The sequence below is a fragment of the Seriola dumerili genome, unplaced genomic scaffold, assembly GCF_002260705.1.
Source record: "Seriola dumerili isolate Sdu_G_001 unplaced genomic scaffold, Sdu_1.0 BDQW01001435.1, whole genome shotgun sequence".
Taxonomy (NCBI): Eukaryota; Metazoa; Chordata; class Actinopteri; order Carangiformes; family Carangidae; genus Seriola; species Seriola dumerili.
In genome coordinates, this window is record NW_019175690.1 from 269105 (window position 1) to 296108 (window position 27004).

At 38.9% G+C, this 27004-nt stretch overlaps 2 protein-coding genes across 2 annotated transcripts in view; both read right to left on the bottom strand.

Moving 5' to 3' along the window:
• Window positions 1–557: 557 nt before the first annotated feature.
• LOC111238603 (sterile alpha motif domain-containing protein 9-like) lies at window positions 558–4130 on the bottom strand. The gene is made up of 5 exons (XM_022768182.1): window positions 1409–4130; window positions 1199–1276; window positions 1076–1122; window positions 918–972; window positions 558–647 (listed from the first exon to the last, which is right to left on the bottom strand). The coding sequence occupies exons 1-4, from the start codon at window positions 4128–4130 to the stop codon at window positions 955–957; spliced, it is 2865 nt and encodes a 954-aa protein (XP_022623903.1). The 3' UTR covers window positions 558–647; window positions 918–954.
• A 4522-nt stretch (window positions 4131–8652) lies between these two features.
• Window positions 8653–27004, bottom strand: part of pea15 (proliferation and apoptosis adaptor protein 15) — a 49762-nt gene continuing 31410 nt past the window's right edge. The window contains exons 2-4 of the mRNA XM_022768150.1: window positions 16565–16739; window positions 16245–16400; window positions 8653–15495 (exon numbers count right to left, since the gene is read on the bottom strand). Coding sequence (XP_022623871.1) covers window positions 15431–15495; window positions 16245–16400; window positions 16565–16736 — 393 coding nt within the window. The 5' untranslated portion in view covers window positions 16737–16739 and the 3' untranslated portion in view covers window positions 8653–15430. The remainder of the gene's footprint in view (window positions 15496–16244; window positions 16401–16564; window positions 16740–27004) is intronic.

Below are 27004 nucleotides of genomic sequence, written 5' to 3' on the forward strand. Positions count from 1 at the left end.
TACAACATCTTAGGCACATTTTGAACCCCTAGCAGCTTTGCCCAGGTTCTGGAAAGATGAGGAGAATAAATCTAATCTTGAAAGAATTACAACAACATTTAAACAACAGAATCTGTTTCTTTAAAAATGCACCAAAGTGTGCCCCTTATAATTTCAGTGGGTTTGCTTGACCCATGTTGCTTAATAAAAAACGTTCAATATCTATATGAAAATAAGCAATGAAACAAATACAATGAAAGATATAAAATGCATCTAAAAATTTAATTATTTTTCACTAAGAACACATTTCTTTGTATGTTGCTAAAGAGATTTTTAAAAATATTTTCATATATTCCATAAATCCATAAAGAAAATAGTAAAATGAATACTATGCAAATAACTGAAGTTTTAGGAGCTTAATTTCCCTAAGGTCATGAAGTCACACTTTTCATTAATGATTTGATAGAAAGCATCTTTGCTTCTTGTGCCGGCTGAGCTCACAAACCTGAGAATCTCCCTCATCTGGTCTTGTTGGGTTGTCGAAGCTCTCACAGCATTGTAGGTCTCATTTGAGATCAATCCCTCATCCATGAGCTTGTCCAGGATGGCTCTTGTGTCACGTACTCCATTAATTAGAACTGTGCGATGGCGATCCACAAAATGCTGACCTGAGAAAATCAACATAAAAGCAATGCATGACAACTGCATGACCTGCCTTAGACTGTAAGCTAATTTTGTGAAAGAGAAAACAAATGACTGTATGAAGGAACATACAAGAGCAAATTTGGACTAAGACAAAATGTTTTGTTTTTATTTGGTGCAAACAGCATCATTAGTCATATAAAACAGAGCAGTGATTACACTGAAATTAGACATCATTGCTTCTCCGTTCACATGTGATCTGCATTGAAATTAATTACCTAAGATAAAATCTTTACCTATAGGTATGATCCTCATCCTTCATTGACTTCCGGTCTAAGTGGAGTCCTGTTTCTGAAGACAATATTTTTTCAATCAGCAGCTGTGATTGTTGGATTTTCCATTTTTCAAAATGAATAAACAACAATACAACAAACCACAAAAACAAAAAGCTTACCATTGCACTGCCATCATTTCCAGAAGGCATCAACATCCCAGAGGACCCTTTTAAAGCACAACAGTAAAGATAAAAGGACTAGTACACCCAAATGACAACACATTTTTTTCTTACTGTACTTACCTTTAGTGGTATCTGGGCAGGCAGACAGTTTGGGTTTTATTTCTCCAGGTTTTGAGACATCCATCTCTGAGATTTCTACTGCCACAAAATACAATGGGATCTAATCTGATTAATGGTGTACACAGTTGCACAATAATATAAAAAAAGTTCAACAGCAACTTGTCACTCCAAAATAAAAAAATTCCTGTTAGTTTATGATGTCCTTCTTACCCTTTTCTGTAGTTTTGGTCTGGATGCTAAAGGCTACAGGTCCTCTGATGGTGAATCCAAGGTAAAAGGAAACTTGTCGTGGCTTCCAGAGGCTGTTTCGCAGGTTTGCATCCACTTCAATCTGTGTGCCTCCAACAGTTGCATACAGGCTGTAGTTTCGTACCACCCCTTCAACTCTGAGAAGATGTTCTTGAATCACCGGATCTTGGAAAATCTTCTCATCGCTCCAGTTGCTCTTGTCTTTTATTGCTTCCTTATTTGCCCATCCTTCAAGGACTTTTCTGTGAACAATTCTGTTCAGACCTTGACCTTTTCCAATGAAAAACAGAGGGCGAAGGTACCTTGAGCGAAAGTATTTCTTATAGGAATGTTCATAAGAGCAACGCATGTGCTGGACCAATTCAGTGAGGTTGAAGACACATTTGTCTTCACTGTTTGTAGGCCAGTATAAGAGGAGGGCTAACATGTGGAGCTCAGGTGCTTCTTTTGGGTTCAGGGGCATTTTATGTCTTAATGCAGTTAAACTATTGTGTTTAAGGGGAAGATCTACTCCTTTATTTAATAACATTATATGAGCAAGAATGTAGTTGGCCAGAGCTGTTAAGGAATCTTTGCTTGAGTAGATTTCTTTCCACCATGTAGTTATTTCTTTAAGCTCTGCTTCAGTGTATTCTCTGTCAAGGTAGGAGAGTATTCCAACAGAGGTCTCAGCCAGGCTTTGTTTTAGTTTCTGGATGTAAGGAGCACATTCTTCTGTCACATGGTTGGGTGGGGAGTCTCCGACATATTTTCTGTAGCAGTCTGAGGTATCTCTAGCAATGTATGAAGCATCATCTTTCGTCATGTCAGGCTTTGAGTAAGTCAGGTATTTATCAAAAAATGCGCATTTTCTTTCCACCTCATCTCTGAGGCTGTTTATCAGATCATTAAACCTGTAGAGTTTGTTGTCTCCAAGTGATTTCAGGACAGAGTTCATGGACACGTTCTTTGTGAGAACATTTCTCCAGGTTTCATTCTGATGAACAAGAAGGTCAAACAGAAGGTTGCAAACCTGCACGTAACCAAACTGCCCTCTGCTGTTAAAAACATGTGAGACTTTAGTCGTGCCATCCCCTTTCATGTCTGACTCACGTTCATTTTCAGCAAGTTGTTCTTCATGTTTGAAAGCTTCAATGGCCTTTGTGGCCAGTTGCAAGATCTCTCTTGGTTTGGCATGTAACTCTTTGCTCTTAAGATAGTTCAGATGGTTCTTATGGACTTGACCCAGTGTATCAGCAACAAATGAACTCTGGGGATCTCTTTTTTTTGCCTCTTTTGCCCACATTTCTGCCTTGTTGTAGTCTTTTAGTTCTATGTAATAAACACGAGCAAGTGCTTGTGGAAAAAATGGATTTTCATCCATTTTTTCTGACGCCACTTTTAAAACTGATGCACTCTCGACATCGCTCTCCCTTTTCTGAATATCTAGAATCAGTCTAGAAAATCTTTCTTGCTCGTCTTTAATCTCTGTCACACTGTGTGGGTTCTCTTCTTTTTTCATTTCCCTTTTGGTTAACATGTCTTTGACAAAGCCACGCAAACATGTGGGAACCTCGTCTCTGCACAAACACGTCAAAAGGTTTCTTGCTGTGTCACTTCTGTTCACACCTGCCTCAGCCATCAGTTCAGTACATTGCTTTGCTATCATTGAGTGAGCCATGCGGACTCTTCTTTCAGATGGTTTGTCTTGTTGGAAGGTGATGATGAGATGACTAAAGGGCTGCATTCTGTCCTCCAATGAAAGGTCTCCATGGTCATCATGTTTTAAGAAGTCCAGGCACTGAGACTCCAGGAGATATGAACCTGGTACATAGGCATTCAGCAGGGACAGGAAGGCAGCAAGCTGAGTCTTCTTTGGTCTGTTTGTTCTTTGGACTTTAGAGAATAGTGTACATTCTTGTTTGATGTAGGCTGGAGAGAAATCAGTTTTCATTATGTTAAAGCCATAGAACTGTGCGCATTTATCACTGTATCGTCTGCTGAGCTCTTTCTCTTTCTCATTGAATTGTTGTCTCTCTTTGTCAGAGAGTTCTCTTTGTAGGGCAACATGGTCACTCTGCTGTACTTCATCTTTTCTCACACAGCTGAGCAAAATTGCCACAGGCATATAGACAACTATATTCTGTTCAGCAATCGTCTTCATAATGCTATCTTGCAGTTTTTTCAGAATCTGCTCATCATTCAGTAACAGCAGCACCGTGTTCTGGTGACCTCGACTGCCTGCTGTGAAAAGGTGAACCACCTCCTTTGCAACATTTGTGATGTCTAAGGTTGAGCCTGTTAAAACAGCACACCTGAACGTTTTCCGCAAGTCCCACAACACCTGCATGGCCAGAGTGGTTCCCCCACATCCTGACTGGTGGAACAGTTTAACCGTTGATATTCCAGGGAGTTTTCTTCTTTGACGAATTTGTTGTACAAGTGTATCGTATCCATCTCGTTTAATAAAAGGAGTTCCAAGGCCATCTGACTCTGCCTGTTCACTAATGTGAAAGTTCAGCCATTCAGGTGGGGCCCCTCTGTAAAAGTTTTCCTCAGTCTGCTCAGAAAGTTTTGCACCCAAAGACACTCTTTCAAACTGATTTGCATAAAGAACATCCAAAAGTGAGAGGGAATTATCGATTTCACTCCCTAGGTAAATTTCCCCACCTTTAGCAGTGGATAAGGCTGGTCCATTTGCCATCTTGGTATTTTAGTTTCCTGTAAGTTGATGAATTAAAAAATAATATAAGCAGTTAGTAAAAAGCAGTTAATAAAACATGATGCACAAGTTAAACTACACACAGTAAGATAGAGAGGGACACCTCTGCCATCAGAGCAGGGGCGTCCCTATCTACAAGAATCTTTTGAAGACTCATTGCTTCCCAGAGTACTTTCTGTCCTAACACCTTAACACCTAGCAGCTACTATGCACTTTCTGTGAACTTCTTTACGTGATCTCCTTGCATTTATTGATTAGATGAAAGACTTGGTACTTATACCAAGGTCTCCTATTGCACTGAAGATTCAGAGTTGTTCCTCACCTGCAAGTTACTTTGGATAAAAGCATCTGCTAAATGATTAAATGTAAAATGTATTAGGTAGCCTAGAATTAGCCTCACTGTCACCAGCTATGACAATGAAAGGTTTCTTTCGTGTTAATGAGTCAGTGATAGCAATAATATAATACTGAAAGGGACCCTTAGGAAAATGACTACCAGTGAGAACTATCAATGACATAACCCTAACCCTTACAGTAACACTTAACCTTGAACCAGGATTAGTTGTGTAACCACCAACAACTGAAAAAAGCATAAATATCTTCTCAGTGAGAACCACAGCAATATAATTTTGAATGCGTCTCATATTAACTCACAGATCTCTGCATGCCAGTTTCAATCATTCCCGTCCCCTCCAGGCATAAAGTAAAGCTGTGGACAGTTTTTGTCACCACTATAGCATCACAGTCATTCAAGATACAGTCACAAAACTTTACAGTGTGTAGTTGCAAAATGAAGGCTGAGTTCGAAGATGGGTGTGTTCCGACCCATGAGTACAGAGTACTTCAAAAATTTCTTAATGAAGTTCTCATACAGTCTGTGGTACTCATCTAATAATGTTGACTACTAAGTACTCCTGGGTCGGAACATCATCATGTTTATGGACATCATGGCTGGTGTGATCCCAGATGGTCTCTAGTGTCTGATATTTTTGAATTATCTTCAGATCTTTTTCTTCAAGTCAGTCTTTTTTCAGTGACAGTGTTTGTACATGCTGACAGTTTCAGCATCAATGGTTTTCAGTTTCAGTTCTCTGTCACTGTATCAGAGTGGAAAGGTTTGAAGCGAGGGGTGATACAGAATACTGAAGAGAGAGAACATAACATTAAAGAGGCTTAACGTATGCCAGCCCAGTACCATTTTTAAAAAACTAGTAGAGAAAAACAAACTGTGGTTTGAGAGTTTCAGGTGAACTCAAGGAAGCTGCTGATATAAGTGTGCAGTCATAACCCGGCAGCCAGAGGCTTTGGCGTGGATGCCAGGTAAGGAAGGGGGACGATCTCTCCACAGCACATCAGAATTGAAAAAAATATCCAAATATCAAAATAATACATGTACAAAAGTAAAGTGAATAAATTGTAACACATCTGTTCAAAAGTGAACAGATGTGTTCCAATTTTTCTTTATTGAAAGCTTGGATTGTTTTTTAGTCTATTTTCACTTCAACTATTTTCAATGCCGGGACTTTTTTTCTGTTGCATTAAAGCTTTTTTCAGTGCAAGTTTTTGTTTTTTCAATTCCAAATCTTATTAATTTATTTGATTGACTCATTTATTCATTGTCAGACTCTAGAGTCACTGCCCTGTCCTAGTTTAACTTCATTGCAATAACATGAATTGTTTTATAGTAACTGCTCTATATGTTGTTTTCAGATCCATACAGAAATTTAAATAATTTCTTACCTTTTTTCAGATGATGCACAGATCTCTGAAGTTTTGTTAACATGTCCTCAGTTCAGTATTCATGTCTGGTAACTATGTCCTGCAAGGGGGTTGGAGTTAATATAGCCACATGCCACACCCAAGGTAGGTAGGTGAAATCCGAGACATAACTGTAAAACTGTGAAAGGTAATTAGTGTGTTATGATCAAACTGTTCATAGGAGTCAATCAAGGCCATATTGGACATTGTGTTTGTTTTGTAATGTATATCAGATGCATATGTTATACACATGTGCATATGTTTATACAAATGCATATAGAACTAAGATAGACAAATAAAGAGAAAATCCATGAAAATATCAAAGCATGCAAGAAATGTTTATCTTTTAAATCTTATTCTAAAAACATTTTATAAACATTTAAACATTTCATTTACATAATCAGGCAGATCCTGGCAATGAAAAATGAAGTGGAAAACCTTATAGATAATAGAAAATGGGGGATGAAATTGGGGATATGACATGTGTTCTGGTATTGCTGTATTATTTTGTTGTAGCAGTATACTTGTGTTTCACTGGAAACGCTTACAAGGATTTCCAGTAAAAGGTGGGGTGAGTTAATCTTATATATGAAATGTTGTTGACAGGTCGTCATGCAAACAATTTAATCTTCATAAGGAAACCTAACAATCCATTCATTCACTATCGGTTACGAATCAAAACCTGTTCTTCATGTTGCTACAGAGTTGCATTAAACTTTTGTGAAACCCTGAGGGACGTGTTGGATTGGATGTTATCAAATCTCTGTCACAGGGCTTTGCATAGATGATGATTACACAAATACTTCACGAGTCAAGCGAGATACTGTATATAGATAATGAGGTACTGGGACAACAGTGCTGGAGGGAGTCCTACTAATATTACACTGATTATTTTAAAGATGAATCTCCTGGTTATTTTGTTTATATTTATTATATTTGCTTTATAACAAGTAGTGAGAAATGTCCCTCACTCTAATAGTTTTGTAATTCTAATTATTAAAATAGTTATAAATATTAAAATAATTACAATGCAAAAAGCAGCAAATACTTGGAGATGCTGGAACCATGAAACATTTGGCTTTTTTTTTTTTTTTTTTCAAGAATATTTGACTTAAACGTCAAAATAGCAGCCCATTAATTTTTGGTCAACTGAAAAGTTGATTGAACCAACAAAAACCCATCTCTAAACACTTGTAGAATAACACTAAACATGAGTTATACTCCTCCTCCAATGCACTTATTGTCAAGTGCAGTTGGACAAAAACGTCTTCCAAATAAATGCAATAAAAATTGATAAAAGTACATTTTCCTGTGAAATTAAGTGGACTATAAGTAAAGTGTCAAAAAAACAGTACAAGTACACCTCAAATGTACTATGTTATATTTGAATTTTGTAGTCTTTCATCCGTCTTTGAAAGAAAGCAAATTCAGGCAAAACAGTATAGGTTAGCAAATATATTTTAATATATAATATTTATATTCATTTTAGCACAATGACAAAATGGCATAATTTCAGTTCAGTCTCATTTAAATCATGACAAAAAGCCACACCTTTATATTTGTTTTAATAATACCTCATATCATATTTTGTTGCAGTCGTTGCAAAATAAATCCTGAAGTACTTCTTTCCCCATGAGAGGGAAACCTTAGCAAAAGTTTCTAACAGCATTGAGCCCATGGCATCCAACAGGGTTATGTTGTGAAGTGTATGTGAAAATGTAGTGATGGATGGGATGACACTCCTCACTGCATTGTTAAGCACAGTGTCACAGCCTCAAAAATCAAGTCAGTTTCTTTGTTACTGGGACAGGACTGGATCACCTCACTGTCTTGGCACCAAACTCAACTGTGTCCAACGGGCGTGAATCTAAGTGATCACATTGTTTGTGAGCAGTAAGTATGACTAACATGATGGTATGGACTGCGTGAAACAACCACACCTGTCACTTGCTACACCATTTGAGAACTAAGCACATTAAAAGGCAGAATATGAGAGCAAACATCCCACTGACTGACTCTCAAGGCCGTGACACACGATCAGCGCCTATGAATTAAACTCAGCAATGTTACTTGAATTAAAATGTTGAATATGTTCACATTTGATGATGTCCCTCCAGCTTAGTCCAGTTAGAATCTGAAAATGAAGAATTTCAACAGGTAAATGCATCTTGGGAAAATCTCTGCTACTTTCAAATTCAAAGATGCATCCACCCTCAACTGTAGTGAGATAATCTGTATAATATAACACAAAATTAGACTTTTCAAGTCCTGTCCTGACACCTGTGCAAAAACCTCCTTTCATGCTAAGTCAAATTGTTAGATGCCTATACAACCTCAAAGCCACCACGGGAATGTCTTTCAGCTTCATGTTAAACCTTCAACCACAGTGACAGATCACACCACTCCAGTTAGAAAGATCAAATTAGCGTTGAAAACACAACACTTCAAAATAGCCTCTATTGTCCACTACTGCAAAACACGCACACTTCAGAAAACATCTGATCTAGCCACAAACATTAATGTGACCATCTGAAGTAAAGATTGTTCACTACAAACATCATGAGAAATTGCTAAAAGTCAAGCATGTCATGATTTCAAGTCAATACACCCCAGCAGTTTGCAACTAAATGAAGTTGGCACTTTTACCTACAAATTTACCTACAATGTGGAAGCTTTTCTTGTGCATGAAATGTAAACTTTATCTGCCAAAATGAAAAGAAAGAGAAAAGTACTTTTTTTTTTATTGTTTTTTTTTTTTTTTTGCTGTGCAGCTTCAGATAAATGTAAGTAGGTGTAGTTAAAAAGCTTGTTCACAATATTTAGGAACACCAAACTTTATAGAAGACTCCTCCTGTGATGGTTAAAAATTGCAAATAAAAGCTGCACAACATCATCTGACAGGATCACCACACATTCAGCATTCCTACCACTGACACTTTTTATCTTTTGATTACATCTCACCATTGTACAGCATTCTTGTGCAAGAACTGCCACATTCAAACTTGTACTAAACTAGCTGCTGATACCACACATACCAGAGATGTTTCCCTATGAACCTACATATTTCGCTCTACAACAGCAGCTACAACCCCAAAACGATTCTTCACACTACTCTACCCAGCACTGATACTATCAACGTCTTCACTCTATCACTTCATCCATACCCCATTTAACATTCACTAACACCTTACTTCAAAAGTAAAAATAGCTAATAAAACAGCAGAGCATTGAGTGTTCAATATTAAATAGATAAACAGTGTAAAAATAAATACGCCAATCACAGCTCCCTAGCATCTCTTATGCTAGCCAGCTCAGCAACTGCTTTTCCAAATTTAGCTAGTTAGCTCATGTCAGCTAGAGCAAAAACAACGCTCAAGTTATTCTGATTCAACTAAGTAGAAGCTGCTGCTGCAAATAAACACAGTAACCTCTTCTTTAACCTCTTCTTTTTTGCAGCTAGCTAACTAGGCTGAGTCGTTCAGGAGTATTAACTAACTTTAGTCGGCTACAGCTTTACTAGCTGGTTAGCTACCTTGGAAGGTAGCCAGGCCTTGTAATGCTAAATTAAAGGTTCGTTATCACATTAATAATTGCTCAATTTATTATTATACACAATTATTAACAATTATAACAACTACTCATTCATGTCACTATTCATTAGTATTTAATATAGAACACTTTGCGGCTCCATACAAAACTAGACTGCTTATTGTTCACATGAAGGTTGTCGATTGCCTGATTTTTAGACCCAATTTGTTGTCTTCTTTTTTCAGTGAGTAGAATGAGAACATACTTTTCATGAAAACACTGCTAAAGATGTGGAAATAAAAGTACTGAGATGAAAACTATTTGTTTCAATTGCTCTCAAAAGACTAAAAATCAGTGATGAACATTTCTTGAACTTTCTAGATGCACCTAGCCAAACATTTTAACTCTATCCTCTTTAAAATTTCTGCTCTTGGTGCAATGTGCATGTGACATCATGTCTTATATGAACAAAATGGCAGATTATGATTCTGTGACCATGTTTATCTTTTGTCATGATTTGGAAACTCTCTGAATAAAAATCATTTTACAAGCAGTGACCACGACACATCTGATCAAATACAACACAGTAAAACATAATATGTTACATATCAGTAAATACAATGAAATGAATATCATTTTTTTTTGTTGTTGTTGTAAAATAATCACCAAAAGCCGAAACAGCAAAACATAAATGAAGAGAATAACATGAATTATAAAAGTGTTGATGCATGGCCTGCTTAACATTAGATAAGCACAATGTTTTCATCCCCTTGATTTGTTTCCTGTTAGTAAAACAAAATCAGGGTATGTAAAAACAACAATATATAAGCATTAAATAAATTAATCAATTTCAAAACAAACACAGTGATATATATTCAAAATACATATTTACAACCTAATAAAATGGAAAAACAAAAAAAGAAACAATTTTATCCTTAAGGGGAGAATGATACTCTTGTTTGAATGAAATTTAATTGACTGTTAGCATCACATGCTGAATACCTTCACACAGTATCTGCCTCTTCATTTCATCTATACCCATATATTGGTTATAATCAGGTATTCACCATAAATACATATATATTTTAGTAGGTCTATACTTTGCAGCATTTACTAAGTTGATATGTACTTGGTACATGGAAATCCAAATTCTGACATCATTTTTGACTGATATGTCGATATATTATGTGCCGATGGCTACAGAGGAAAACACTAAACAATGCCAAAACATAGAATCTGCTTGGTGACGAAGTTGTGGGGCTGTGCCACATGGTGACATTGATGGGCGTTGACTTTAGAGGAGGAGGAAGCAGGAAGTCGATGTAAATGAAATAAAATAAAATAAGGGGGTGCAGCACAGCCATAATTTGATGCCAACAGAAATTTTAAACACTCCAGTGAATAACCTGAATGAAACATCTCCACTTAAGCTCCGATCAGGAGTGTCTTAGAGCATCCTGCAGTTGGCTTTTTTTTTTTTTCTTTCTTTTTTTGTTGTTGATGTTTACAGATATTGAATCGACAATCCTACTGTCAAACTACTGACAAACTACCACACAATTGCTAACATGAGTCCATTGCCTACTGAAATTCTGAGAGAAGAAGAAAAAAAAATTAAAAGTCACTTGGTCACATACATCTAAATTCACGAGTTGCTATTCAAAAAGCATTTAAAATAAAAAGAAAGAGAAATAAAATACAATGGCCCAAATCCTCCCTTGCTGATATTTTGTGCGGAAATGGAAACATGCTGAAATCTGGGGGAAAAAAAAAAATCTTTATTTTGGTTTGTAGAATTACCAAAGCTGGAATTGGTGAATGACAATCCAACATTTATGGTCAGTAATCACATCCATTTTAACACTGGGAAAGACCATTGCCCACAGGTCATAGCAGTGAGTACAACTGCCTCCCTTTTGCCTGACAAGATGCTTCCTTCTCTGTGATTGATGCTGTGATCCCAGTTCGTGTTCAATAGGCTCAAGGTTACAGGAAGGCAGCTACCGCTTCACTTAGGGTCCGGCCTAGCGAGGGATAGTCTGGGCGCTGAAGGGAAAATCCACCCAGGAAATACTTTGGCACTGTCATGTATCATCAATTTGATGTATGTACCTGGAGATATTTTATGATGAAGTGTTGGATTATACAGTTTTTTTTTTTATATGACTGAATTTGAAATAAGCCCCCTCTCTCTGAGGACAAAAACTTAATGGTTGATTTTGTGGAAGAATAAAACAAAAGTGTTCCTAAACTCAGATGTGGCTTCAGAGATAAACAGGACAAGAGTTAGACAGCTAATGACTCTGTAAGGCTGCACTTAGGCACAGTGGTGCAGCGAGTTGAACGCTAACTTATCCTCAGGGGACCATGAATTTCATGCCAATCAATCCAACAGTTGTTAAAATATTTCAGTCTAGACCAAAGTGGTTGATCAATTGAAAACACTGTGTGCCATTCACAATACCATCTACCACTCTGTGGAGGAAATGCAAAACAGGCTCGGCTTAATTCAAAGTATGACAGTGTTAAAGTATTTAAGGGTAGACTATTCCTTTAACAATACCATAAAAAGCTTGATCTGGCCAACATTAACTGGATGTTTTATGCAAAGACAAACTCGTCCACTGTTTGTAAACTATCAAACCTTGCCATACATGTTCAGGCATTAAAGGACTATTGAATGTTTTAGTTATGTAAGACTTGGCTTGCAAAAAAGTAAAATGTGAGTCATACAGTATAGTTGGTCTAACAAGTTTTCTTTTTTTAATACCCCCAGTTTGAAACAATAAACATTTCTCGACAAGCATTTATTTCCTTCTCTGAAACAACATACTTTGAATTCCTCTTCTCAAGTGCCACCTCACCGAGCACATCCGTCATACAAACTCAAACTCAAGAATATCAGGATCGTGTCAAACACCCTGACTCGTCACCATTAAAGAGCTCAGTTCTTAAGATTTAAGTGATTTGTTTGGGAGGGTATGTTACAGTGCAGTTTTCCTACAGACATAAATGCATAGGATACAAATCAGTCCAACACTACAATATACGGCGAGCAATACAAAAGAAAAAGAAGACGGATCACAGAAACTGTGATCGAAACAAAAGTCTTGGTCATTGGCACTGGGGTTGTTGGTGAGGGAAAGGGGGGAGGGAGGTAGCGGGCCTGGGATAAATGATTAGTCATACACTGATAGATTTTTATGTTGTTGGTTCATTTTTTTTTTTTTTTTGATCCTACAGCTTCGAGGACAACAAAGACGGGGGTGGGGGTCTAGAAATAGATCCACACAGACATTCTGTACACACCAACACTGAAGTCCTTAGCAAATTTCAGAATAAAAGTAGCAACGCTCTCTTTAAAAGTGAGAGCCGCTTTGATTAACTTGACGTGTGCGTCGGCGTCTGTCTCCGCTTCACACACAATCTCTCACAGTCGTGAAAAAATTTCGGGGTAAACACAAAGTCTGCTAAGGCGTCTTCGCGGGGATAAAAGAGACACAGTGTTCAAAAGAGCAGTTATTATAGTTTAGTTTCAACAGTCTTGCTAGCTATTGTGTTGGTGCATGGTGGGAATGGCATAGTCAGCAGGTTATGAGCCGTCCTGTGCATTATAGATCCTTGTCACAATCTATTTTATGTACAGTTTATTAAAGGACATGGTTTATTATTATCGCATGCCATGGTTTTCTTTTTGACATTTCCTCCTTTTTTTTTCCAACTTTGATCTGCACTTATTTTTTTATATATATATATATATTTTTTATCTCCAGAGGCTTTAATTTGTCTTTCATTCAAACTAGAAGAGAAGAACTCACATACAGGTCAGTTATTTTCTGTGAAACAAATGAAATGGCAACAAACGGGTGAAAGAAAGTTTAGTATTTGTCTTTTTATATGTGTCACGAAACACAACATGTTCACGCTGTAAATATAATATCCGATATACTCTCTCAAAATATACTTTAATATTCTCAAGTGTAATCCAAAGTAGATGTACTTTAGTGCTCGCTATATGTTTCTTTTTCCAATTAATTTGTTCACAGAGAGACTGAAGTTTCAGATTAGATTAAGGTTAGGTTGAAAGTCTTTAGACATGGTGAAACTGAACGTACAGTGGAAATTCGCTCCTCTATGGGATACACACTGCAGGTCAATATATTATTTCTGCTATATTTTCTCGTAATATATTATTTGTATATTTACATCTCTAACCAGCTCATACAGCAAGACTTTCACGCTAACTGGTCCTTTTGATGTAAAGAAAACCTACGGACAGGGAGCGTCCATGGTATAGAAATAACTGCTAGAACTTTCCCATCTTAATATTTTATGTAAATAACTCTTACTATGATTATAAGCTTAAGTCAAATATTGTTTTTTCATATGAAAATCAACTTTAAATATCTTCCTCTAAAATATTTATAATTTTTTTGCTCTTAAAACATGATACAATTATCTGCGTAAGAGTAAAGGGAATGCATACAGAGCCTCACACTGAGGAGTGACTGCCTGATCCTTTAAGTTTGACATTAAGTTTTGTTTGAATTACAGCGACCTCATGGTATAATGATTTGTGGACTATATGGGCTTTACAGGAAGAGTTAGACATTTGGGGACACATATGCTTATTGGCTTCCTTCCTTAGAATTTGATGAGAAGATACCGCTGTGTGATGAATACATGAAGCTACATCCAGCGGCGGGTTAGCTTAGTTTATCATAAAGACTGCAAACAGGTGGAAACAGCTAGCTTGGCTCTGTCAAAAGCTAACAACGTCCACCTACAAGCCAGTTAACACAACACATCTCATTTATTTAAACCGTACAAAAATCAAAATGTAACGAGACTAGCCAGACTAGCTTCACCGTTTCCTATATTTATGCTAACCCTCTGCTAACTGTAGCTTATACTTAGCTGTATAAACAGAAATACATTAGCGCGGTTTCAAATATTCCCATCTAAGTCACAAGCAAGAAAGCAAATAAGCAAATTTCCCAAACACACCTGAACAAATATGCAGCTATACACTGAAACAAGCACTGTCATAGAAATGAACCGAGTCATATTAAGATTAGTTTTACTTACTTACTTAGTTTTTTGCTAAGTATTAACTTCAGTTTTTAAAATTGCTTTTGATCATGTAAACTATGTATTAACATGTTTTAGTTTAATTTTGTCTCCAGATAGTAGTTTTCAGTCTGTCAGTTTCATTTTGAACATTCAAGGTGAAGTAAAAAAAACAAAAAACAAAAAAACAAAGCACTGCTGAATTCTGTTAGTCATAATAATGTATCACTGTACATGAAATATGTACTTGTCAGTTCACCTGTCGGCTTTCTGAACTTTTCAGAATTTCTGAAAGAATAAAACTTTAACAGTCTCATTTTGTTGTTAAGTTTTGAAGCAGGGTTTGTGGTTTTAAATTCAAATGGTTGGATATCTTTTAACTATAACAGCCTTGACTGATGTGAACTCACACACACTCACAGAATGTTGCATTAACACAGCATCACAGATTGAACAGTGTTTACAGATTACACTCATTGTGAACTGACCCACTCAGCGTTTGAATCGAGGGTAGACTTTGGCTCTATCTCTCTCTCTCTCTCTCCCACACACATACACTGTCGGTCTCCAGATTTCTTCGTCTATTGTCTTTTTTTTTTTCCCCCGCAGCTTCCCGTCTCTCCCCAGCTTGGGAAGAGGCTGCATCGCTACGATCTGATTGGTTGGCTTTGTAGGTGGCTGCCTGCGTGGTTCAGTGCCGTGGCAAGTGTTAGTGCAGGGAGGAGGGGGCAGGGCTGGGTGTGTGTGTATTTGTTATCTGTATGTGTGTGTGTATGTATGCATGTAAGTATGTCTGTGTGTGCGGGGTGTGAGAGGGGTGGTGAAGCGGGGGAGGGATGGGGTTGGTCAGAAATGGTTGGTCGGTTGATTAGAGTGCCAGGAGTGAAGAAATCAAGGTGCAAAGATCAGGGCTGAGGGTCGCGACCTCACACTTTTTTAGGGGGCGGGGCCAACTTGATGATCTCATCTTCAGAGGGCTGGCGGATGATGTCTTTTGTTTTGGGGGTGGGGGTTGAAAAAGAGGGTAGAGGGAGAAAGAGAAAAACAGAAATCATAAGAAATCTGTACTTTAAACATAGAAAGTTGTAGCCATTAAACCCAGTTTAGCATCTGTAGCTCTCTATCAGTCAGTGTCACTATATCAAACCCCATGCAACTCCTCCTGTGGAAAACCACTTTCACTGGTTGCAGCATTAAGTCTCAATCTCTTTATTCTTTATTTAAACTCAAAAGGACACGATGATCTGAATAATTTCCTCAAATCGATTATTAATACCAGAATACATGTAAGATAAAGTAAAGGCAAGATTGATGCTTTAAAAATCTAATTTTATCAAAAAGGGAAATGGCGAAAGGAGGAAAAAGGGAAAAAAAGAGGGAATAAATGAGCAAGTATATCATTATAAGAGTCTTTATTTTCTTTTTTATCTTCTTTTATCTTATTTTTTTATCTGTCAACATTGGTATTGGCCCCAGAATCTGGCACTGATCGCACTTCATATTGGCAGTTAAAGCCTGGACTTTTCAGCTTTTATTACCCCATTTAAATCCTTATTCAACCAATTTTTACAACATTAATCTAGACAATATATGTATGTTCATATGTTTTCTAAATATTTACACAGTTGGCCTGTAGATTATTCTTAATGCCATATGTGTATGAGGTTGTTATTTTAAGAACTGATCTGATCTAACCCCACATCTGCACGGTCTAGAGATTAAGCACAGAGGGTGTGTTACCTTTGTATTTCTTGGCCGAGGGGATGCGTGTGAGCTTGGTGTCGATCTCGTCATCCTCAGAGATCTTGAGCACGGTGGTGCGGTACTCGATCACCCTCGTCAACAGGTCCGGTCGCCGTGAAATCTCAAAGATGTGCTCGATGTATGACAGGTTATCTGCATGGGAGGTGTTGTTAGAGGGTCTGGTCACTGAAAAGGCCTCAAGCTAATATCACACCTGATGTGACGATGCTTCAGACATCGGTTTGGGCGTAGCGGATGTGGAAATAAGCATCTAGAAAATATAAAATATGAGCTATTTGATTTAATTTGAGTCTCACCCTGGGCCAACTTGTCGTTCTTCTCCAGGTAGCTGAACCACTCTTTGGAGGAGGTGATGTTGTTGCTCTGGTCCTCGGGGATGTCCTCCTTGCAGGCCGACTTGAGCTGCTCCAAGTCCTCGTTGGTGATGTTTTCAGACAGGTCGCTGAGCAGAGAGCTGTACTCCGCCATGGTCTGTTCAGAGGCAGAGAGAGGAGAGAAGGAGAAACAGTTAGATATATAGAATAAAATGAAAAGGAGGCAACAGAAACTAAAGAGGAGAAAGAAACAAAAAAAAACTGCGGTTGAAAATTTCCTAATATTGTTTCTTTGGCGAGTAAAACAGCCCACCTACTTCCCAGACTCTACAATGGAAAACAGTAAGGAAATCTTAGCTAATGACAATAGCACACCGTCAGAGTGGGATGAAAAAGCACAAAGACACTGAGAACAGAATAGTTCATTTGTTGGCAGACTTTGTGTTTAGTGGACAACCGAAAGAGAGGATTGAGATTCACTTAAAGAATCAGATTGGTGAAAACAAACAAACAAAACTACACAAATAACACCATTGCTCTGGGGGACATGTTTCTTCATTACAATTAACATAAACGCCATCCTACTGCTATAAATACCCACTAGACAACCACATCTGTATTAATCCACAGCTGAAAATAGTCCCCAACAAATGCACTGTTTACTTCTGTTTGAGTAACATTTGGTAAAAAATAGACTAGATATGTGTGAGCTGTTTTGACATCTGCAGTAGAAACCAGTGGGCTTGGAACTGAGAGGCTCAGACAGAGAAGGGAATTAAGAAAGTCCTCAGAGGACTCCGGCATTATTGGCTTTCCACTTTTCATGGGATTTAGGAAAATAAGATTAAAAAAAAAAAAAAAAAAGGAAAGAAAATCAGCCTTATCTTTTACACTTTGTAGCCTTTTGGGCTTTTACCTACAGCATCAACTCAACTCAAGCTCTAGTGGAAACTTCTGCAGCTCTCCGTCTCCCTCTAGTGGACGGATTGAAGAAGAACATTTCCTTGCTAGTCCTTGTCAGACTTGGCTTACTGTATCGGTGTAAGAGGAGAGGCAAGTCCACAAATCTACCCACACTTGAAAAGTAGACTAAATGAGGTGTCATGAGACGAGATCGACCAATCCGACCAGATCGGTACTGACAATGAAACTGCTTATTAAGGGGGGACGGGTATTGGCCGAGGCATGATCAATTACAGTTACATCTATTCTGTCGGCACTACCTTGCATAAAAAATGATTTCAAGCGTGGAGGTATACAGCTTTTAAATTCGGGAAAAAGGCAGCACTCATATTGGATTGATATTCTGTAACTGCAAATATACTGAGTTGAAATATTGGACTCTATTATCAGGAGAGAAACGTTCGATTGGTTCACCCCCTCTTATACCTGGACAGAAATCAAAACAGCTCTCTGTGCTAAGATATTAAAGTGTGAAACATCGTGCGAGTTCACTTCTTCTTTTACACCTTAAAGATAACCATCTGTATATACAGTGTTAATTATTCATTATCATTATTAATATACATTCATATATTATACATACACGTATATTCAGTGTGCAGTTAATTCTGTTGTCTGTTATTCTGTTTATATCCAAGGATACTGATTTGAACTTCTGAAAGGAGGAAGCTCAGGGTTTGGTTTTCAGGTTTTGGGACCAGCGGTTGAAGGATTCAGTCTATAGGCATGCAGCGGTTGCGGCCCAGGCTAGTGTTAAGGAATGAGTGTTGTTAAGAACGCAGGGTTTAGGTTATCCTCAGAAAGATGGGCTATTTGTCAAGTGTGTGTGTGCGTGTGTGCGTGTGTGTGTGTGTGTGTGTGAGAGAGCGTGTAGGCATGTGTGTGCTGGCATGCGAGTTGTTGTTCAGAAGCAGGCAGCCGGCGAGAAAAAGACAAAAAAACCACAGTGAAAGAGCGAGAGAGAGAGGAGAGAGAGAGAGAGAGCCAGAGAGAGAGAGAGAGAGAGAGAGAAACAGACAGAGTGATTCAGACATGTTGTGAGGCCGTCTGCTCTGTTCAGCTGCGTCACTTTGGAAGAAGCAAAGAAAGTACATCAAGAGGCAAAGGCAGGCTTTTACAGTCCGGGGACACAGTGTTTCAGATTGCTGCTCATGTCTCGGTTATTAACATATTTGGGTCAAGCTATTCACATGCATCTCCTTCTCCAGATGATTGTTAATGTCCATGCGAACATCACCGTAGATGGAAGCTACTGGAATATTTTTGGAATATCCGATTCATCAAAAAATGTATTATATGGATGGACAGAATATCAATTGGCGAGAATTATGTTAACTGATTAATTGGCAAAGTCAATTTTAAGCAGTCATGTCTGGATTTCTCTACTTTCTCTACATTTCCATCTGGTTCCAAATGCGAACATTTACTGATTTTCTTAAGTCTTTTTTTATGATATTAATCTTTATGTCTGTGGGTTTTGGCATTAAACACGATATTACATAGACTGCCACAACCAAAAATAAATCAAAAAGATATGCACATGCCTTAATATTCCAGCTAATATCAGCCTATTTTATATTAAATATTTAGATATTTAGGTAGCAAAATAAATCCAGCTAGTTTTCTTGTGGCCCAATATATGCCCAGTTCCTCGGGCCGAATGTGGCCCATATACAGCATTATAGTCAGACGCTACTTCCCACATCTGGACTAATTCCGGCACACACGAAGAAAATCATGTGACTGTCAGATGATACCGAAGGAGAACAGCCATGATCTGCCCAGATGTGGAAGTATACGGGCCAGACTTGGGCCGAGGACCCAGGCATATGTTGGGCCAGAAGTTGGTTTTTGCTATCCTGGATTATACGAAATGATGTGATACATACATTTTTCTTGGCCTCGTCAACAAGTATGAAGACGGAGGTCTCAAGGAATTTAGGGATAAAAGTTGCCTAGAGATGTCGCTGAGACACAGTGGGCTGCCAATGACATTATGCCACGGAACAAAACCAACTAGAGGTGCTGTTTCCAACATTTTCAACCCCACAGCCAATTAAACGGCAGCCTCAGGATTTCCAAAGACCTGTTTATCCCGACTTTTTTTTGGTGTGATTTTCCCCAGCCCTTAGTGAGTTTAATGAGGCAGCAGTTCAGCAATGTGGACGTGATTAAGGTTACTTAAAAACAGCTGCCTTTGAGCTGAGTAGGATCCAGGGTCTTGCTCAGGGAGGCTTCAGCAACTTCGAGGAGTGATACAAGTTCCAGCAGGACTGCCTCCCTTCTACCATGAAACACGAGCTTCCTACAACATGAACGTGAATCTAAACAGATACTGTTCTTTTTTATCTTTTTTTTTCTGTGTCACACACAGCAGACACAACCCCGCCCCCCCTTCCCCAAGTCCCTGGCATCCATGCAGCTGGCGAGAGCGCTGCCGCTCAGTGCAGTGCATCATGGGCACTGGCACGAAGCTCTGTCTGCCTCTGATCCCCACAGTCTCAGCACAGATAAACACGCCATACAGAAAGCCCAGAAGAGCTCCATGACGAGTGGTGTGACCTATATAACAGAGGCGCTGTTACCTGCAGTGACCACCAGAGGGCCCCCACTCACTGCGGACCATTAGATACTGAAACGGCAGCTTTGCTTATTAAAGCATGAGCATCCGCCTCACTGTGCTGCAATATTATCTTTACTTAATCGTCTTTAGCTTGCTCTCAGGGACATATGGAAAGGAGATGATGCTCTGTAACTGAGCAGCAGACCTTGAGCTTGTCATATTATCTCCCTGAAAAGATGAAAGACAACAGTGATGGAAAGAAACAATTTTGTGACCATTCATTCATTCAAAAGCAGTTAAATGAGTTAAAAAAAAAAAAATAAATAAATACCAGGAATGGAAAAGCCGATGATTTGGTGACTAGATGAATAGATCTTTATGCGAGACTGACAAACAGAGACAAAGTCTTCAAATCAGCACGTTATGGATGGCACATTGCAGAGTACCAGAGCAGATATGATAGCTAATGTAATTGTCCCAGAGGCTGATTTAAGGTCAGATTTGTTTGCCTGTTCTCTAATGGCTAATAGTGGCATTTGGTTTGGTTTGTCTGATCCACGATCTCAGCCTCAGGGCAAGAGCACAATGATGACAGAGCGCTTTTACTGTGTATATGTGTGTGTGTGTGTGTGTGTGAGAGAGAGAGAGAGAGAGAGAGAGAGAGAGAGCAAGAGAGAGAGAGTGAGAGAGTGTGTGAGTGTGTGAGTGTGTGAGTGTGTGTTAGTTCAGTCTTAAATGTCACATTCATCTCCTCTCAAACCAGAGCAACTTGCTCAATCAACACAAAGCGCTGCGTGGGAGAGAGCAGGGATATGCACCTTAACTCCAGTGAATACGACAAGGGTCTGAATACTGTGTGTATGTGTGCGCATGTGTAAGTATGTGTGTTTGTGTTTGTGTGTGTCTCCAACTGCAAGATTGGGAATTGTGTGTGTGTGTGTGTGTGTGTGTGTGTATGTGCACGTATTTGTGTGAATGTGTGTTTGTACGCTTCGACTCATGAGCTCGTGAATTGTTTCTGTGACGGAGGGAAGCTGATTGAAAGAATGAATGTGTGTGTGTGCGTGTGTGCGTGTGTGTTGGTCCCTGAGCCTCCTCTCTCGACCCAGGTCGCCCTGCCTGCTCTCTGTTTTGCACCACAATGGACTGGCGCTGCTTTTGTGTACTTTTAGAGGAGAAGGGGGAAAAAAAACAACAATGGACAGAGTGGCTACATTTAGTGTTTCTCTCCCACCACTTCCCTCACACCGCTGCCTTTAACTCTTTCTCAACCATGAACGACGTTTCTATTAAAATATGCAACATGGACCGTGCTTAAAATTTTTGAAAAAATAAATGCTATTTCATTATTACCATCTAATCAGTTTTGCACTTTTAATTTTGTTATAATCTTATTCTTTTATTTTTCTTCTTATTTGTTCTATTCTAAAATTGTTCTTTTATTGTTTTATTGTTGTTCTATGGACACTCATTCCTGCCACTTATTTAAAAAATTCTTTCCATTCCATTCTTATTACTGACATTTTTTTTTAAGATACTGTAATATAATTACAAAAAACTTTGATTTATGTTTTATATGGCCTTCCACATTCATTACAGGTGTTCTGTAATGTACTCTCAGTTCTTTCTGCTGAATGTAAAGAAGTAAACGGAAATGAAATGAAATATTGCTTTGATTACCACTTTTTTGTTCATCATATATATATACACAATACAGGTGATCTCGATGACAATGTTGTTCTGCTTAAAGCAGACAACTTAAGTGAGCAGTAAAAGAAGTGTCTATGCATCATAAATGCTACATCTTAACCGAATCTAGCAGGAGTTGTATTAAACCCTCAGTCAAATGAACATATCTGTGCTTATGCTGTTGCCTGACAACGGAGAGAAAAATATGACAATAATAAAACCACATGAATTGCAGCTATAAGCTATCAGCTGTAATGACAAAATGCTTCAGTGATCAAAGAGATTCAGCAGACACAGAAAGTCAGTTTGCTTCCTCTAACAAATACCCAACCGGATCCATGAAGGCCGACTACCATGCATCTGTGTTCCATAAAAAGTTCAAGGTGAAAACTGAGAGACGTGTGCATATTTTGGTTTATCTGCAATACTGTAGTCATGCTCTAAGTAAAAGAGTCTGTGAAATCCCCTCTAACTGCTGCCCCCCCCCCACCCCCTCCCTCCCTCCCTGCTCTCTCAGGGACGAGCCTGACACTGCTTCCATACATAGAGACCCACTGTGCTTCACATTCTCATGAACACAAACATGCTTTTGTCTGCCCGTTCCTCTGTCTCTGCTGCCTGTGTGTGTGTGTGTGTGTGTGTGTGTGTGTGTGTGTGTGTGTGTGTGGTTGTCTTAAAATGTGAGACAGACAGAGAGAAAGAGTTGTCACAGAAATTCTAATTACAAAGTATTATTCAGCTATATATTAAATTGACATCTGAACAATAAAAGCTTAGAACAAAGAAAAAAAAAAACGGGTTTCTGGGACAAGGGGAAAGCAAAAAATGAACAAGGAAAAACAAAAACACACACACACAGGATTCTGTATGGGCGTTGTTTGCAATTATCCAAATGTTATTTGTATAAATAAAGACTGTTGACTCCATAAAAAGCATTAATGGTATATCCATTAACGCTGTATATGTGCTGGGGTTAATATGGTAGTTAATTAGCGCCAAAACATTTTGATGAGCAGTAAATAAATCAAGTCATTGTGATCAGTCTGCAAGGGAAAGATTTGCACTTGCAAAAGCAGGTGTTCACGCTCAGTTTGAAACCTCTCTTCTCTCACAGTTTTCTCTTGCAGTTCTGGCCGGTTTTAAAGCACTTGGCGGAGCTTAGTAACAACATTTTGCACACAGGCTTCAGCAGCACTATAATGAACTTTCACAGTCCAAGTCTGTTTAATATGAAGCTACAGCCAGCAGCTGGCTAGCTTAGCTTAGCTTAGTATAAAGACTGTAAACAAAGTGCAAACAGCCAGTCTGGCTGTGACCATTCTTAGGACAAAAATTTATCCCACAAGTTGAAGGGTCACTGAACCCCTCCTCTTCCTGCTAGCTTAAAGGTGCTATATGTACGTTTTCTCTGCTGCCCAACCTCGTTTCTTGCTGGGAGCGAATAGTGGTGTTTCGCGGAGCGTTCACAAGACAAGAGGTTAGAATACACACACGAACACTACTTTTTCACCCTCTCACGTTGGACTGAGGGCAATCTGGACGCTACAGTGACTCACTATGGCAAAGCAGTATTACGAGACCGGCCGGGGCTAGCTGGTGAGCACGCTAACTTCAGTAGAAGAAAAGATGTGATAGAAAAAGAAGCAAAGCAAGAGCTTTAATTGACATTAAATTGATTGTTTATTCTAGACTCTTCTACATAATTAAACAGCTGATGCTAACGTTGGCTACGTGGCAAAAGCAAGAACTTACATCTAGCACTTTTAAGCTATGCAGCAAAAGCGACAACTGATAGCAGTAGCTAAGTCTTGCCACACAAAACCAAAGAATGACACTGATCCATGGCATTAGTGTGCTTAACCTGGGATGTGCCATGTTTGTTGGCAAGTCTACCGGCTCTGACTAAGGAATTAGTAGATTAACTTGCGATTATAATGCTGGTGGAAACAAAACAATGTGAGTCAGTGTAAATACAGAGGTATGTCATTATTTAGATGTGACCTGATACAGATCACATGATTTAACTTAAATGTTAAGAATTGCACTCAGTTTTTTGTTCAGCATGGGTGGTGTTAGCTATAGTCACAACACTGAGGAAGAAAAATGTTTTAATGTATGAACGTCTGCAGGCACCATTTGTTACCTCTAAATACTGTATCTCTGATGTCCATGAGTTTCAGTTATTCTTGCACTCTCAGTAGCTTTGTCTTTAATGAACTTCCGTAGATTTCATGGTGTAAATGGAAGCCAAGCGGTATGAAGAGCTCCTTTTCCACTCCGTGACTAAACTGTTAACCCCCCACCACCACCACCACCACCACCACCACCTCCACCACGGTCTGCTTTACATTGTGCAATCAGGCCATTATCCATCCAGACAAGACCCCCTGTTCTCCCTTCTCTCTCCTTTTTGTCCTTTCATTCTTTTCATTTTTCCTCTTTTTCTATTTGTCTCCATATCTGATTGCATGTACAATAACAAGCAAGCAAAGAATGAAGGCACAACCATACATCCACATGATTTGAAAGTAAGAGTCGACACAGCAGCAGTCAATCCATATTTTCTATCAAGCACTCGAATGCAGCCCTGAGGCAGAGTGTGTACCAGTAAACAAAATGTCAGGTTCACATGGAGGATCTTGGTCTGTAAGCTGTGACAATGTCTGCTGAGGCCTTGTGCACAAAGATCAACTCTTATCATTATATCTTCAATTATATGCATCACGTTTCACTATTCTCTTTCAATTTTGAATTGCACAGATGCTCAACCTACTGAGTGCTTCTCTTTGTTCAGATCACTCTCTCATACACACACACACACACACACACACACACGCACGCGCATATACATACATAAACGTATACCACAACCACCAAAACTCCATTCACCCTCCACACCAATGACGTTGCCATGGAAACCAGGCCTGGCTTTGCCTTTAGGCCGGGAGACGGTTACCTAGCGACAGGGCAGAAACCACCCCCCCTTTTCCTTTCCCTCCCCTCCTCACCTCACCTCGCACCCTCCCCACCCCTTTCAGAGTAAAATCCCCCACTAGGATGATTGACACACACAAAAACACAAACCCACTGAAATGTTTTGAGTGAAGTCATATGTTGAGATTTTGTTTCCTACACTTGATTATCTAGGATTTTTAGTGTATTTAGAGCAACACTGAAAAACAACATGGTGATACAACATACAAAGTGTCAGAAAACATTACACACGTACACACACACAAACACACTTGTGAGTACAAAGAGACAATGTGAAGTTACTGATCTCTTCACTGCAACATTGTGACAGTCATATGATCAATAGACGTGCCCGCGCACTCCGCAACTCCTCCTCCATCTCTCTTTTTATCAACGACACACAAACAGAAACACACACTCTCTCTCTCTCTCTCTCCTTTAAACACACAGAAATAAAGAAACACAACGCTGGCCAACTGTGCTGGACTTCAGCATGGAGAAAAGCCTTTAGATTTTACCATGGCAACAAAACCACAGGGGTAGCAGCTCAAAAAAATCTCTCTGACAGAGATCTGGAAGGAGGAATAGACTCTGTTGCACTGTTTTCTATACAACGTATCCAGACTTTGTGTGTCTGGTTTTCCTTCGCAAGCCCTCTGTTTCCTTTTCATCCTCTTTCACTTGCTCTTCTTCATCCCTCTTTCCCCTCATACATTTTTCTTTTGTCTTTATTGCTGCTGGTCTTCGTACGTCTGTCTCAGGCTCTATTAAAAGAATCAGTGTAAATACTTGAAATTTAAGTGGAAAAATGTGTGAAATTGTTGCACAACTCTTTTCCAGTACACCATGATTTATTCATCAAATGTTTTAGGTGCCTTGTTCAGGTTTGTGGCTGAAGTTGATGAGGAGAAAATGAAAGTCTTAAAAGAAAAGGTCCTCCTTTGTGTCTCATGCTTTAAAACCATCTGTTATAAACCTGACAAAGTGGCACCAAACTGTAAATGTATGGAGGCCAGCATAGGCTGTAATGCACTAAAGTGTCAAAATAAATGTGATAAAGACTGCAGTCTCCTTTTACCTCTAATTCTTTCTTCTCATTCTCCTCTTGTTCTCCTCTGTCCTGTTCCTTCATATTTTATTCTGGGAGCCAGAGCGCACAAGCAGTTAGTCTCTGTCTCCTTCATTAAATCTCTCATTAAATGTACCCTGACCTTTCAAAACCTACCCTCCTCTCTGTCTCCCCCTCTCTCGGTATATTTTTCTATTTCACTCAGATGGACTGAGAGGCAGAGAGTAGGAGTCCCGCCCACTCTCCCATCTTTAAATCTCCCATGAAACTCACCTCGACTTCACCAAAAAAAAAAAAAACCATGTATGGCAATAACAACGTTTCTCTCCATTCCAAAAAATGAAAAAAAAGTTGAATTTAAAATTATATAATAACCTGATGTAATCTTTATCCAATTCAAGCAATGTTATTTTACCACAGTTTGAGTCATGGACAATCTCTTTCTCTCATATTCTATCCTTTTTCCTGTACTGTCATTCTCAGAGCGGTAAACCTTCTCTATCTCTCTCTCTCAGAATATATCTTCAGTCTTGCAGGAGCTGCAGTAGGTGTGGGCTCGGAGAGTGGGAGGCAGAAGAGCTCAAAAGTCGCAGGCCGTAGCAAATGTCCGCCTCCCTAAATCTACCTCTCAGGTCAGAAGTCTCTCCCACCCATCCGCAGATATAATTTTGCATCTCTGAGCGTGAAACTAATTGCCTTTTTCTTTTCGAGCATTTCACTTCAACCCACATTCGCTGCTTTTATTTTCGTTTGTTTGTTTTTTCTCACATATTCGTGATCGCTCATCATGAGACCTGCAGTGAAAACAAAACTACGAGGTGTGTGTGTGTGGCTAAAATGATTCCGAAATAATCTTTAAAAAGACTCAGTGGCTGCTTCTGGTGTTAAGTTTAGTTTAAATTTATGTACGTATCTGTCCCTCTTCCTTCGGTTGATGTTGGCCTGCTGCCTAATGCAGCAGAATTTTATTTACTGAGGTCACGACATGCATTAGTGACAATAAGTAATGGCTAACACATATATTACAATAGAAGGAGATAACACAGATTTACAGATAATACGTTACAGTTTACAGCCACTTCTAATGCATTTGTTACGTCTATCAAGACTGTGAGTGCTGGTGTCTCCCATGCATTTAAATGCATGTGCAGCATTCATTACACAT